Source organism: Sparus aurata, chromosome 22 (genome assembly GCF_900880675.1).
Source record: "Sparus aurata chromosome 22, fSpaAur1.1, whole genome shotgun sequence".
Taxonomy (NCBI): domain Eukaryota; kingdom Metazoa; phylum Chordata; class Actinopteri; order Spariformes; family Sparidae; genus Sparus; species Sparus aurata.
The window spans coordinates 26679223-26693633 of record NC_044208.1 but is presented as its reverse complement, the minus strand read 5'-3'; the positions used below and the strand labels follow the sequence as shown (position 1 = coordinate 26693633).

The 14411-nt window shown below is 45.5% G+C and overlaps 1 protein-coding gene across 2 annotated transcripts in view; it reads left to right on the top strand.

The window, feature by feature from the left end:
* bcl11bb (BCL11 transcription factor B b) overlaps positions 1-10355 on the top strand; it is a 32733-nt gene extending 22378 nt beyond the window's left edge. For both annotated transcript variants that reach the window (XM_030405453.1, XM_030405452.1), the window contains exon 3: positions 4691-10355. In XM_030405453.1, the coding sequence (XP_030261313.1) occupies positions 4691-6798 (2108 nt within the window). In that variant the 3' untranslated portion in view covers positions 6799-10355. The remainder of the gene's footprint in view (positions 1-4690) is intronic.
* The last annotated feature ends 4056 nt before the right edge of the window (positions 10356-14411 follow it).

Here is a 14411-nt window from a genome sequence, read left to right as displayed (position 1 = left end):
TGCCAGCAGCAGAGGTGTCAGCTAACCCCTGACAGGTGCACACCCGCGTACTCCCAGGGTTTGTGCCTCGCGCGTGCACATGTGTGTGTTTGTGAGTGTGTGTATATGTGTGTGTGTGTGTGTGTGTGTGTGAGGGAGGGGCTGCAGGGGCAGGTTTGTGTCCCAGTGGCCTAGCCTGCGGGCGGCTTTGTTCAGTATATGCAAATGTGTCGCCGTGGCGTTCTGTCGCCCTTGATGGAATGCGTGAGCAGTACAGCGAACCTGAACCCCAGGAATGCTGCAATGCACACACACACACACACACACAGGTACACATCCTTACACATCCTCTGTTCCCCCCACTCACCTCCTTGTTAACAACCTGCACTGTCTTGTGTTCCTGCAGTAAAGCAACGTTATTCCACACGCTCCAAACTTTTTTTTTTCCCGCTGCCTGGATGTGTTTTTTTTTTCACCCCGTAGGACCGTCCATGCCAAGCGAACGCAGCACAGCGGAGAAGTTGGCGGGCTCGCGTTCAAATGCTACTTATATTCAATTATGATTTTTTTTTCCCTGAGCTTTGTGAGAGTTAATTTGGCATCAGTGAGCATTCATTACCATCCACTCACTGCTCACTGTCAGCTGAGAAGCTCCAGTTTGCCCATCTTGTCGAAGGCTGAGCCTGTGGATTTTTGTTATTCTTCTGTGGTCTTATTATAAGTCCCTCTGGATTAGAGCATCTGATAAAAGCCCCAAAATATAAGTGTAATGTAAATGGAGGAGGGGAGGGGGCTCCTGCCTTGAAAATATAAATCAAACTCAGGCTGGAGAGATGGCGTATGCGAATTCCTAAATTAAACACAAGTCCACATGTCTGCACCATACGCCTGGTGTCTACTGCAGCCCCGCCAAGCTCACACCAACTTTCCTTCACTGGCCATATGCAAACAGTCAATACCGTGGCTCCCCTTCATTCACTGGCATTTTGTTTGTACTTTTTAAGGCAAAATAATGGCTATAAAAGGCAATCTGGAAAGAATAAAATCTGATGTAAAGCTCAGATCTTGGTCCCTGAAGACTGGCTTAATTGGCCCGGTGGTTTAGTAAAAAAAAAAAAAAAAACAACCCAGGAGAGAAGGAGAGCATTATTACTGGCCCACCTCAGCTCCACGCATGTGCCAATGTTTTAATAACTTCCTCCAGGCCTCCTGGCCCTTAGCCCTTGTTTTGTTGCACACAGGACGGAGAGCTGCCCTCCTAAGCTGGTCTCAGATCTGCATTGTGTTCGCCTTGTGTTTCATGAGAAAAATCTGCCTGGGTGGACACCTGGGCAGAAATATAACAGAAGGGATTAAAAGATCCACACTATTACGGAGGAATGCCAGCACACTGCAGCATTTACAAGTATTTCCACTGCTAACAAAATGACAAAAAATACACAGTTTAATTCTCTTCATAAGGCAACAGATTCCTGCTGCGACTCCATTTTCATTTAACCTTTCATCTCAGTCACATTCACTGAACAATGAGTGTGTGTGTGTGTGTGTCAGAACGCGTGTGTCTCTGTGTGCATATGGTGTGCCGGAGTAAATTGGGTGATTAGGTCCAGCATCAGTGACTGCGTGGAGAGGAGAATGTAACTATTCTAACTGGTAGTTGACCTTGGCGGTCAGCGGTGGAAGGGTCCCCGCTTGCGTGTCAGGCAGACGACTGTAATTACTACAAACTGAAGCATGACACGGCCCACCGTGATTCTCTAATGAAGGCTTTTATTGGCTGGAGCACTAAGCGGCGACAACATTCGCACTCTCCCAGCATGTGTGCAAGTGTGTGTGAGAGAGTGCAGTGAGGATGTCTGTGCATATATCGAGATACAGACATACGAACGTCTGTGATGTTACACGCAGGCTTCTAAGGAGGAGGTTTTACATCCTGTATGTTCGGGTTTACCGCTTACCTTTTTCTGTCGGTTAGAGCTGGGAAACCCAAATTTGGGCAGCCAGAAGAGTTCTGGGCGGAGGTGAGGTGGTGTGATCAAACCAAAGTTATAGCGTGATAGCCCGAGAGAACTGTCAATCAAGCAGACAGCTCCAGAGAGGAAGGCTTTAAAGGTGCACTGTGTCGTTTTTGTGGAACACATTTTAATCAGAAGACAAAGATCTTCATTGACTAAACCAAACTTTCACATTCATGATTGAAAAAAATAAATAAACAAACTGACCTTAAAGGACAAGACAGATTCTTAACATATGTGGCGGACCCTGCCACCTTTCTGACTTCAAACAGTGTTCTGGGACTGTATCTGCCTCTGAGAACAGCTTGTTTATTCAGTGATGGAAACAATAAATATTCCTGAGTTTGTATTATTACCTCATTAATATTGTAGATATTCACATTCTGAGTTTGAGTTCCTTCCCTAAAACTACATAGTGCACCTTTAATATTTCAGCGCTGCTTAATTGCATTAATTAAAACAGAAACATAAGAAATCTATCAACCCATCCATCTATCTATGTATGAATCTATCTTTGATTCTCCTGTCTCTCTCTGTTTTGCCTCCCCTCCCCTCCCCTCCCCTCCCCCCTGCTCGCTTTGCTTGTTTTGGAAGCTGATGAAATTTGTCTTTGGCCGTCATTAGGCAGCAGCCATCAGCTGCCACTCTATTAGCCGCCACGCTTCCTTTAACAGCATATGGCACAGCTGTGTAAGATATGACAAGATGCAAATGCGTTGCTGTAGCGGCGGCGGTGGTGGCGGCGGCGGTGGTGGTGGTGGTGGGAAGGTTGTGGGGGTTGGTGGTGTATGATTGGGCGGCTCGTGTCGGAGCCAACCAAAATACGGATAAAAGAGAGGAAAAAATCTGATTAATCGAGAGGGATCATCAATCTCTCTCCCAATCTCACATCTTCATTTCGTATTGATCCTCATGTGTTGATGAGATTATACAGCAACCGAGTCCATAGAACCCTCTCGGTCCCTCGGGGCATGTAAATACCCTCTATGTGTGTGTCATGTGTATGTGCCCGAGCACGTCTGGCCCTTAAAGTCCCTCCACCTCTCTTCTTACCCCCTCTCCTCCTCCTCTTCCCCTTCCCTCTCCCGCTCTCTTCTCCCCGTCCAAGCTGTTAAGCTGTCCAGCTCTCCGCTGCCAAGCGGCCGTGTGAAGCCTCGCCAAACTAAACACGGGCAGGCAGCCCGCCACTCGCCCCACACACATTCACACATCCACACATGCACAGACGTACAAGCCCAAAAATACATCCACATACATGTCCGCATGCATGCACGTACACACACATACACACACACACTTTAGTAGCAGGAGTCAGGTCATGTCCCACCCCACACAAACAGTGCGAGTGACGGCTACACCAGAGCCCCGCTAATAGCACAGAAAAACAGACAGAATCAGTAAATGAGCCCCTCATTAACTTTTTCTGACCCCGTCTCCCCTGGGGAAAGCCAAACCAATCACACCGCCAAATCAGCTTCCTGTACTAGACACTGATCCAACATCAGCTTTCGCTCATCTGTTCTGCACGGTACAAGTGTGTGTGTGTGTGTGACTGTGCTGAGGTGTGCAGGAGGCAGAGAAGGAGAGTGGAAAGAAAAAGGCTGCTACGCTTGTTTCTGCGTCTGCATGTGTGTTTTACATTCCATGACAACGGGTGGCTTTGAGGCAGTCAGCCATCTTAAGGGCTCCCGTCTTGATCACATAAGACTTTGGGCAAAAGAAGTAACTTCTCCGTCTTTGTTTTTCCCCCTCCGGGCTCCAAGCTATGGGACCACCGTACCAACTTGACTCGGCTTGCGGTAGCCGCTGGTGATAAAGTAGATGCAGATGCTTTTGCAAACACAAGACTGTAGCAGTGCCTCTTCAACGCTATAGCCTGTGTTGAATTAGATGAATCCTAACCGAGGCTCTTTTTATGACTCACAAGCTGGCTGACAGGGCCGTGCTGCAGTGACTGATAGATTCATTTGGCATTATTAAGTCATGCCATTTAAAGGGGCAATTTGTCAATGAGTGACGTACGTTTTTTTTTTTGTTGTGTGCATGTGTGTGCGCAGCCACAACAAATCGCTTTACTGTACTTGTTATTACACCAGTGACGTAGAGCTTTATTTAATGTGGATGCTGCGTTAAGACCGCAGGGGTCTTTACTGTTTACACATCGCCTCCATCACCTCCGCTGTCTCTCCTTTTGTGTGTCGCTCTTACTCTCTAATGCCACATCTCGTCTCCCCCCTCCCCACCTCCCTCCTTTCCTCCCCCCCCCCTCTGCAATATTTCCTTTTTTCCCCCATTGGTGCGTTTTTTTTTTCTTCCATCGCTGCCTCCCCTGTCTCCATATGGAAATGACAGAGTAGACGAGATGGATCTGTATATTAAAGCCTAGCTGACATTAGAATTAGCATAATGTGTCGTGGCCTTAGGGCAGTACCTGCCATCTGCATTAGCCCGTAGACGCACACGCACTCAAAAATTCATACACACACACAGACAAAGCCCACCGAAGACCCTCGTACGTCGACACAAACACAAAGTTGTTGTAACTCTACGACAAACAGTTAATTCTCCTTTAGTCCTCACATGTTCACAGGCTTTTAATTAACATGCTGGCTCGGTGAAGGCACATGTTGGTTTGTAAGTTGTTTTTGTTTTTTGCAACACTAATGGTGATTTTCCTTCTTGTTTCTTTGCCACAGATAAAGGTGAGCCATCCAGCTACATCTGCACTACCTGTAAGCAGACCTTCAACAGCGCCTGGTTCCTGCTTCAGCATGCCCAGAACACTCATGGCATCCGCATCTACCTGGACAACCACCTCGCCAACTGCTCCCTCACTCCCCGCATGGCTCTGCCTCCGCCCCCGTGCACTGAAGCCCTGCCCCGATCCCCTCTCCCCACTTTCCTTGGCGACACCAACAACCCATTCCACCTCCTCCGCATGGCTGCGCCCCTGCTCAGGGAACACCCCCCTCCCCCGGGGTATTTGGAGACCCGGCTGCCTGCAACGCCACCTTTTGTCAGCCCTCCACCGCCCCCTAGACCCCCTCTAGAGCGGCTGGGCCCCGAGGAGATGGGGCTGCTGTCCCAGCACCCCAGTGCCTTTGAGAGGGTGATGCGGATGACCCCCATGGAGCCAGCTTCCATGGACTTCTCCAGACGTCTGAGGGAACTGGCAGGCAACACAACCAATAATGGGGGACCCACACCTCCTCTCTCACCCAATCGTGTGCCACCCATGCACCGCCTGCTGAGTCCCACGCTTTTCCAGCCTGGTGCCAAGCCTCCACCATTTCTCACCTATACTCCACAGCCACCCAGCTCTCAAGGGGGACATGGTTCTTCCAGCCCCCCTGACCCCCAGGGACAGAGCCAGACCCCCGGGAAATCCAAATCCTGCGAGTTCTGTGGCAAGATCTTCAAGTTCCAGAGCAACCTGATCGTCCATAGACGCAGTCACACAGGAGAGAGGCCGTACAAGTGTCATCTATGTGATCACGCCTGTTCTCAGGCCAGCAAGCTTAAGAGGCACATGAAGACACATATGCACAACAAGTCTGGGTCCATGAGTGGCTCCCCAGAGCAGGGAAATAGAGTAGAGGGAGGAGAGGGCGAGGACAAGAGTAGAGAGGGCAACTCAAGAGGGATGGGCATGGACAATGAGGAGGAGGAGGAGGAAGAGGAGGAAGAAGAGGAGGAGGAGGAGGAAGAGGAGGAAGAAATGAGGAACGGAAGTCGGCCAGATTCCAACTTAAGCGAAGACTCGCAGGAGTTCGGCCAGAACAGGGACAATGGTCCTCGACAGTCTTCTGAGGAGAAACCCCTCGGTGGGGATAGAGTCAGTGACAGTGGCGGGGTGGGCATCATGCACCCGTTTAACCATCTGGACAATCACCTCAAAATGAACCCTAACAAGAGAGGCATGGAGAGACAGCCTAATGGAGATGGTGGAGAGAGGGGTGAGGCAGAAAGAGAAAGAGAAAGGGAAAGGGAAAGGGAAAGAGAAAGAGAAAGAGAAAGAGAGAATGAGAGGGAGCAGGAAAGAGAGCGAGACGAGCAGGACGAACACAGGCCCATCATGAACGGCAGGATCAGTGTATCTGAAGCCATGTCCTTCCCGGGGCTGTTCCAGCGCCGGCCCACACCTATCACCAGCCCGAACCCCTCCAACAACAAGAGGATCAAGATAGAGAAGGAACAGCTGGAGCTCCCCCCAGCCATACCCCTCATCTCCCCGGAGAATGTCTATTCTCAACTCCTGGCTGGCTACGCTGCTTCACGCCACTTCATAAGAGAACCCTTCCTGGGATTCACGGATTCCCGTCAGTCGCCGTTCGCGACATCCTCTGAGCACTCCTCCTCAGAAACAGGAAGTCTTCGTTTTTCCACCCCGCCCGGGGAGCTGATGGAAGGAGGTAGCGCCTCGGGCAGAAGCGGAAGCAGCACTCCTCACCTCCTGCGGGGACCAGGCCCCGGCAGACCTCCGAGCTCTAAGGAGAGGAGGAACGACACCTGCGAGTATTGTGGAAAGGTGTTCAAGAACTGCAGCAACCTGACGGTGCACCGACGCAGCCACACGGGGGAACGGCCCTACAAGTGCGACCTGTGCAGCTACGCCTGCGCTCAGAGCTCCAAGCTGACGCGCCACATGAAGACCCACGGGCAATTCGGTAAGGAGGTGTACCGCTGCGACATCTGCCACATGCCCTTCAGCGTCTACAGCACGCTGGAGAAACACATGAAGAAGTGGCATGGCGAACATTTGATGGCCAGTGAGGTCAAACTGGAGCAGGCGGACAGAGGTTAATGCCAGCAGCCTACACAGTGTACACAAGCAAACACACACACACATATATAAAACACACACACACACACACACATACACACTTACACACATGCGCACACAAAATCCCTATAACCACTTCTTCAGCTATGGGGGCTTGGCTGGATAATCTCTCTCTTTAAAAAAAAAATTAAAAAAATTTGAGACTGATTGATGTTCATCTTTTTTTCTTGTCACAGAAACTGCCACCTGAGAATATAAACAAAGGGAAACTTTAATGAGAACTTGTCTGGAATGCCCAACTTGGGTTTTTTTTCTTGGCAAACTTGTCTGAGGATTTTATCAGTTAGGAATCCATGGAGCCTTTCTACTGTGCAATAATTTCTGTATTTATTGGATTTTTGTAATGATATTTGGCATGTGCAGGTACATCTTTGTGGGATTTCATATGGAGTTAGTTTTGAAATGTGCTAAAAACATTTTTTTTTTTCTAAAAATGCGATTAACTGGAAAGAAGTCACCCTTAATACAAATTTTCTTCTTCTTCTTTTGTTTTTGTTTTTTCCTTTAAGGAAGCTTATTATCATGTGAGAGTAAAAAATAAAAAAAAAATGTGTGAAGCAGCTAGCTTTTAAAAGTTAAAAAAAATAATAATTGTTTTCTATATGAACTGCAGCAGCGGACTACAATCCATTCCCTCACACAGGCCTAAAGCACTGAATGTCAGCCTGACAAAAAAAAACAAAAAACATCATGCTGGATTTTAAAAATCTGACATCATCTTAGAGACCTGATCAGTTGCTTTTTAATTTATTCAGGGAATTTGTCCTTTTGAAAAAAATAAATAAATATCGGCATGTGAATTATTTCCAAATGCAGTTACTGTATTGCTGTCCTCACTTTCAGTCAGGACATAAATAAAGGTTGCACTTAAAATGGAGATACCCTTAACTGATGCTCAGTACATTCCCAATGTAGGATTATACCACCATATTTAATATGTTGAATAAGTTAAGACTACTTGTGATTAATGTGAGAAGGAGAACAGTCCTGTTTATCGTTTGTAAATATATTCTTTTTTTTTTTTTTTTTATATATATATATGTTAAAGTAGCCCCGACTGTACGTGAACGATGGCCTAAAAACTAAACAATCAGAAGACCAGCTGCTTGCATCATCCACAGTATATGCTAAGTGTTACAACCATCCATTGTTGTTTTATCAGACCCCCCCCCCCCCACTTGATTATCTCGCCCCTCCCCTTACATCATGTCTGCTTACTCAAAGGCTATTTGTTTAACTGAAGCTACTTCAACACTTTTTCTCAATCGTTCCACCGTCTCCCTCCGGTTTCTGGCGTGGCATCTCTCTCTCTCTCTCCCTCTCTCCGTCTGACCCCGGTTGACTCCCCGTGTCCCCCTTAGGATCCACAAAACGGTTTCAAATGAAATCCATATCAATGTGTGTGTTAGCGTGTGTTTTCTCTCTCTCTCTCTCTCGCGCGCAGCGTGCTCTAAGCCTCTCTCTCCGACGGGCGTCTTTTCACAGTTCACTAGCTCAGATTCATGCATTAGGAGCGGCTTTTAAAAGGAAGCCTGTTCATTCGCCTTCACAAAGTGATATGGGTTTAACTCGCAGTAACAGATTTTTAGACAGTGTGCGTGTTCGTGACTTTTGGGGATTACGCTTTTTTCTTATTTTTTATTTTCTGCATCGTTCATCCTGAAATGAATCTGGTAGAAAAAAAAAAAAGAAAAAGAGAAAATGGTTATATGAGTTATGATAATTTTTAGCACAGCTGCGACGGCGAACGGCGAATGGCGAACGGCGGGGGGGGGGTCGACCTTGAGTAGAGGCTATTCTTATAGTAAAAAAAATGAGAGATGTTAGCGGAGAAATGAAGAAATGTGAGAAAAGAGATGGAGGGAGAGAGAGAGCAAGACCTTGACCAGGGAGAAGAGTCATTCAAATGAAATTGGAAGCATATGAAAAGTGTGTTTTTCTGGCGCTCAAATGCACATCGACTGGCCACATCTTATGACGGACCATCAGAGTGAGACAGAGCGAGCGCGAGAGGGGAGGGAGACGGCGGAAAGCCACATGAAAGCCGCCTGAGACTACATCTTTCATTTTAGTACTGCAATTCTCAATCATCAAAATCATCTTCGCTCGAAAAGTTCGACCTGCTTTTTCTGTTTCTTTTTTTTTTTCTTTCTTTCGGGCCCTATTGTCAGGTTTTTATCTGCGCCATTTTGTTTTGATAGAAAAAGGGATTACACTGTATCTCGAATGCAATTTAGAGTTTTTTTATTTTTTGTTTGTTGTTAGACAGGAAATGATGTTGAGGTCACAGCAGCTCTCCATAAGCTCTTCCGTTACCGCTTATTTCGATATATTTGGACACGATAAAAGGGAGATGATGACGGAAGGTGGGTGGGGGGAGGCTGGAAGAGCTGCTGTCAGCTTGCTTACACATGTTGATGCATGAGTGCAAAAAAGAAAAAAGATGAAAAAAATCCAGATTCCCTGTTGTAAAAAAAATTGCACAGTGTGTTTCATCCCAGGAAAGCTCAGAGTTAGGCCGAGAAAAAACAGAAAAAGAACCCCCCGAGCCATATAACACGCTACGAAAATCACATTCAAACGACGAAAAACGGTGGGAAAACCCTGACAGAGATCTTAAAAATCACACATGGACATTCAGTCTTACAATATGTTTACAGTGTTGAAGTATGCCATTAATGAAATACTCTGTGTAAGTGTTTAAAAAATGATAATAAAGTATTGTTTTTTCTCCAATGTTCTTTCAAATGTTTTTATGAATGCCATAGCAATTTTTTTTTTTTGTATGATTATCCTGGTGGAGGGATTTTATCTTCATGAATATGTTTCTGTATGATTACTTGTTCACTGTATGGGAAGACTTTTCTTTTGTTTTTTTGTTTGTTTTTGGAATTGTAATATTGCAGAATCATGCCAGATTATTATTTTTTTCTAACAAGAGTGGTGCCATTATCGACTTCTGGTCTCTTCAATCTTTTTATTTCTCAGTTTTATTTAATGTGTTGTTTTTTTTGTTTTTTTAGCGAGTTTCCTGTCGTTGGTTTGGTGAAGCTCATCCTACGTGGATGTAAAACAAAAGGATGAGAAATAAACAAATGGAGAATTAGAAGATGATCCTAAAGGAAGAGCCGTCGAAGCTTTCGAGCGGGGGAGCGCTTTTCCAAATCAACTCCATGAGACTTTCACGAACATTTTGTTTTTTGTTTTGTTTCATGGTCGGTTGAAGGTCTTGTGATGGCACTTAACAACTGTAGTTTAAAAAAAAAAAAACATTTTCATATTTCACTTTTCACAACTTTCACTTACACTCTTTGTACAAAATAGTTTCCTTGGTCTTTTGTTTATTTGTTTGTTTTTTTCTGTTCGGGAGGGGAGGGGAGTGCATCATTGTGAAAAAAGTGATCTCAGAACAGTACACATCTGCTGTTTTGAACATATATGTATTTTTGTAATGTGTTGAAAAATCAATACAAGAAAGCCAACACTTCAATAAATGTTGCAATTGCTCTATGATTGAAGCAACTTTTCATTCTGATTATTTCATCTGCGTCTTTCTTCTTCACGACACACATCAGAACGGATTTACGTACGTAAAAGCTGACTCCATTGATGCTACACCACCTTTAAAGTTCCTTCCTTGTAGATTTGCACATCCGTTAACAACAATTTAATGTTTTTCTGTGCGCAGTTGAACAAAAACAGTGTGACTTGAGCCGGCTTGCATTGAAAACGGAGAGGAAAAGGCTGAATCTTTACTTCTCGGACAAAGCAGCTCATGCAATCACACGCTATCAGTGATGGAATGTAACTAAGTACATTTACTCAGTTACTTATATTGGGCGTTTCACACCACTTGATTAGTTACTAGTTACTTGGAGGATTACTTGCTGTATCAGAGCCAAAGGTACAACAATTTTGAGAGAAGGTACACTTTTAAAGCTCTATTTGTAAAGGTGATTTTCACTTTTACCTACATAATATTTCACTACGACGTCTTTAAAGCAACATTATGTGGAAATGTCACTGAAGTTACGTGCATGCTTACAGTGTTACAGTGACAGAAACACTGTTCACCAGTTGGGTGAAGGTGAAGACTTACATAATGTTGCTTTAAGTACATTTATCAGAGACTTTTACTCAAGTACTGTACAGTAACTTTACTTTACATGTGGGTACTTCTTCAGGGTTCGTACACATTTTTCAAGGTCAAATTCAAGCACTTTTCAAGCACCTTTAAGGGTCATTTTAAAGATTTTCCAGCACCTTATTGCTGGGGTAAAATACTTTTCTACAGGAATACATAAACTCATTATTTTCTCTTCACTTTTTATCACAATAATGTACATTGTATTGTGCTGTACACATCTAAAATTATGTTTCATAATAGCAAAAACTTCAGAAATTAATTATCCAGTCTGATCCCAATTTTGTGAAAGACACAGAGTTATAATGTCAAGCACTTTCAAGCACTTAAACTAAAATCCAAGCACTTTTCAGACCTTGAAAACACAACATTGAAATTCAAGCACTTTCAAGGATTTCAAGCACCCGTACGAACCCTGCTTCTTACAGCGCTGCATGCTAACGACAATGCTACGAACACACCATCAAACATGGCTGCAGATAATGTAACACGACTCCTTATCTCACGTTGGAACTTGGGCGTGGGACCTTGTTTACCGCCGGCCGTCAGCCAACAGCGGCTGACCGACCAAGGGTGTGAACCTGACAAGATATGCCGGCTATACAAAGTATTTACAAACTAAACAAAAGCTAATATTTATCAAGTTTTATTCAGTTCCTTCTATGTGAACAGCAAAGATAATGAGGAAGAAGTCAACTAAAACAACAAAGCGTCTGAATACATATCTGTATCTATATATTGACTTTAAAAGCACGGCGTTCACCCGGACGCTGTGGCGGTTTTCTGAGGTACAGTAGTCTTTAAGGCTCGACCGAATTAAAATTCATGTTTTATTTAATAGTTGATAAATGGATGTTTGGAGATAAATTCCCCTCTAAATGACGTTCACACCTTAACGATGTTTTTAATCAGCACTACAAAGTCACACTTTCCAACGCCCCGGCACTCCGCAGTCGTGAGAAGGAATGCAAAACCGCAGTGGATGTGTGACGGCTCTGCTTGCGATGTCTAAAGGTGTCTGAGTTGTTTTCCCATCATGATGTCAGTGAGGAATCTTGCTCGCTCGCAGCTATTTGGCCAAACGTTCTCGGGGCAAGACAAGACGAATAAAGATGGAAGGAACTGAATGTGAATCTGATAAATAATAGTTCACGGCTCGCTTTTTTTTTGTTGTTTTGTTTTGCGCCAACATACTAGCACACGGAACGTCAGAGAGGACTGCCAGCGCAACTCCCTTGTTCTTAGAAAACAATACAAACGAGAATGTGACTCACAGGTTTTTACATCTGAAGGTAGCTGTTGACAGTCTCATGCTTGATAAATGAGTCCTGGCATGAGTGTGGGGACTCATCAGGTATTTCTTGATATCAGGCCAACAGCAGTCAAGCCTGTCCTCGCTTGAGCCTGCAGGCCATTGGATGCCGCAACAGAAATAATGCATGTACAGTGTGTGAGTGTGTGTGTGTGTGTGTGTGTGAGAGAGAGAGAAAGAGTGCAAGGACAGAGGAAGAGACACAACAATAGAGAGGAGATAGAGGAGAAGAAATGAAAAGAAAGGCTCGGTTTGCGCGAGAAAAAGTGAAACCTGGAAAAAAAAAAAAAAAAATTCTCGCTCTTGCCAGCTCTCGTCACACACGGCGACCCGCGAAGCATCTCGCTGTTTTTAACATTATGCAAGATTCAGTGTAAAAATAAAACCATTGTGTCAAAATCTAACTGAGCGCAATCAAACACGCAGCTACAAATTGCTTCGCACAGAAGACGTTCGGAGGCCTTTGGTGTCTGCAGGAGGGATCTTATTGTGACTTTTCCCAACTCTGCGTGTGTGTGTGTGTGTTTGCGCCTGGAGGCTGACATCTGGGTGCCATGTTGATGATTTTGGTCTTCTGGTCAGCAGAAATGTGCATGTCGAGAAGATGTCACATTTCCCACAGCCCTTATCCTAGCAATGGCAGCGCTATTGACATAACAATTGGAATGGCACGACTTTCTGCGAATGATTAGCGGCCGCACATGTTTTTAATGATTCGCGGAAAAGGTAAAAAAAAAAAAACTGATTAAAGCTCGTAATGTCAAATGATCTCTGCTCACTTCTCATGTGTCTATTTAAAGCACTTAAAGGATGTAATTTTCACGACACATATTTTACTTATCAAACTGTCATGCCAGAGAACAAAGTTGTTTATTTGTCCTGCACAATTGCAAATCACGTTACAACCTCAAGCGTCTTATTATACAACCTATTTTGGCAGAAACCTTACGGCCATACTGAAGTGTCTATTTTCTTAAAGGGCTACTCTGTATAATCAGCAGCCACACAAATGTGTGCTCGGGGACCCGTTCTGGCCACTTCTCTGCCACCAGCACATCGTGTGCAGTTCACATGTGACATGAGGTTACAGAACTCCCTTTTAAGCCTGTCGAGGAGAAAGGCGCCCTCCCGTGTGCCCGGCTCTGTGGGAGAAAAGTGGCCTCAAGCGCCAGCGGTGAGGAGGTGCCGTATCCTCTTCACCAGAAAGCGCTGGGCAGAGGCCCTATAGTCACAGACAGCCAGTCGCAAAGCGGGAGATGGGAAATCATGGTTTGGAGTAAAACCACGTCCTTGGGGAACAGGGTGTCAGCAGGGATTGCGGTTCACGTCCTGGGCCACACAGAGCCACAAGGCCACCGCAGAGACCCTGCTTTCCACTGGATCACAGGGCTCAGGCCCCACTGGCCTCTCTGTAGATATCCAGTTACTAATCTACCGGTCCTGACCAGTACCCAGTCAAATGACGCTGCCCGCCCAGCGAGCAGACCGGGCTTCGCCCTGCGACACAGAGACCAGAGTAAATCCGGCCCAGCTGGCTGCTCTTGGGAAAAAAAATGGGGGGAAAAAGGGAGGGAGGACTAGATGGAGGGAGAGCAGGGAGAGCAATTTAGAAGGGTGGTCAGGAGACATAGAGCAGTGTGGTGGAGCGTGGTCACTCAACAGCTGTGGCTGGGGAAAACTGTCTCTTCTGGGAGAATCTGACCCGGAGGAACAAAGGCTTTGTGGTCATGTTGAGCGTGTAACTAAAGGACAGGAAATGCAGACTTTTTCAGAGGGAGGAAAAACACTGAAGCCACTCAGTGGGAGGTTTTGGTCGTTTACGGCGCAGCCATGTCGTCGAGCATCAAAACGGCACTCATCTCAAAACAGAGATGACAACTTCTGGTCGCTATAATTTCCTCCCCTTATATTCAGACAATTCCTCCACTATAGGACAACTGGAATCCATTGTTTGATAATTAGACATTAGAATTTCCTGTGTTCTTTAAGACCCCTCTGCACAGTTTGGAGGAGTCGGCGGACTCGACACCTGATGCGATCCACTTTAACACCGATTTGGCTTCAGCTGGTCCTGTTTTTATCACCACAACAACTCAGCGGGTCGTGACCGGCTGCACA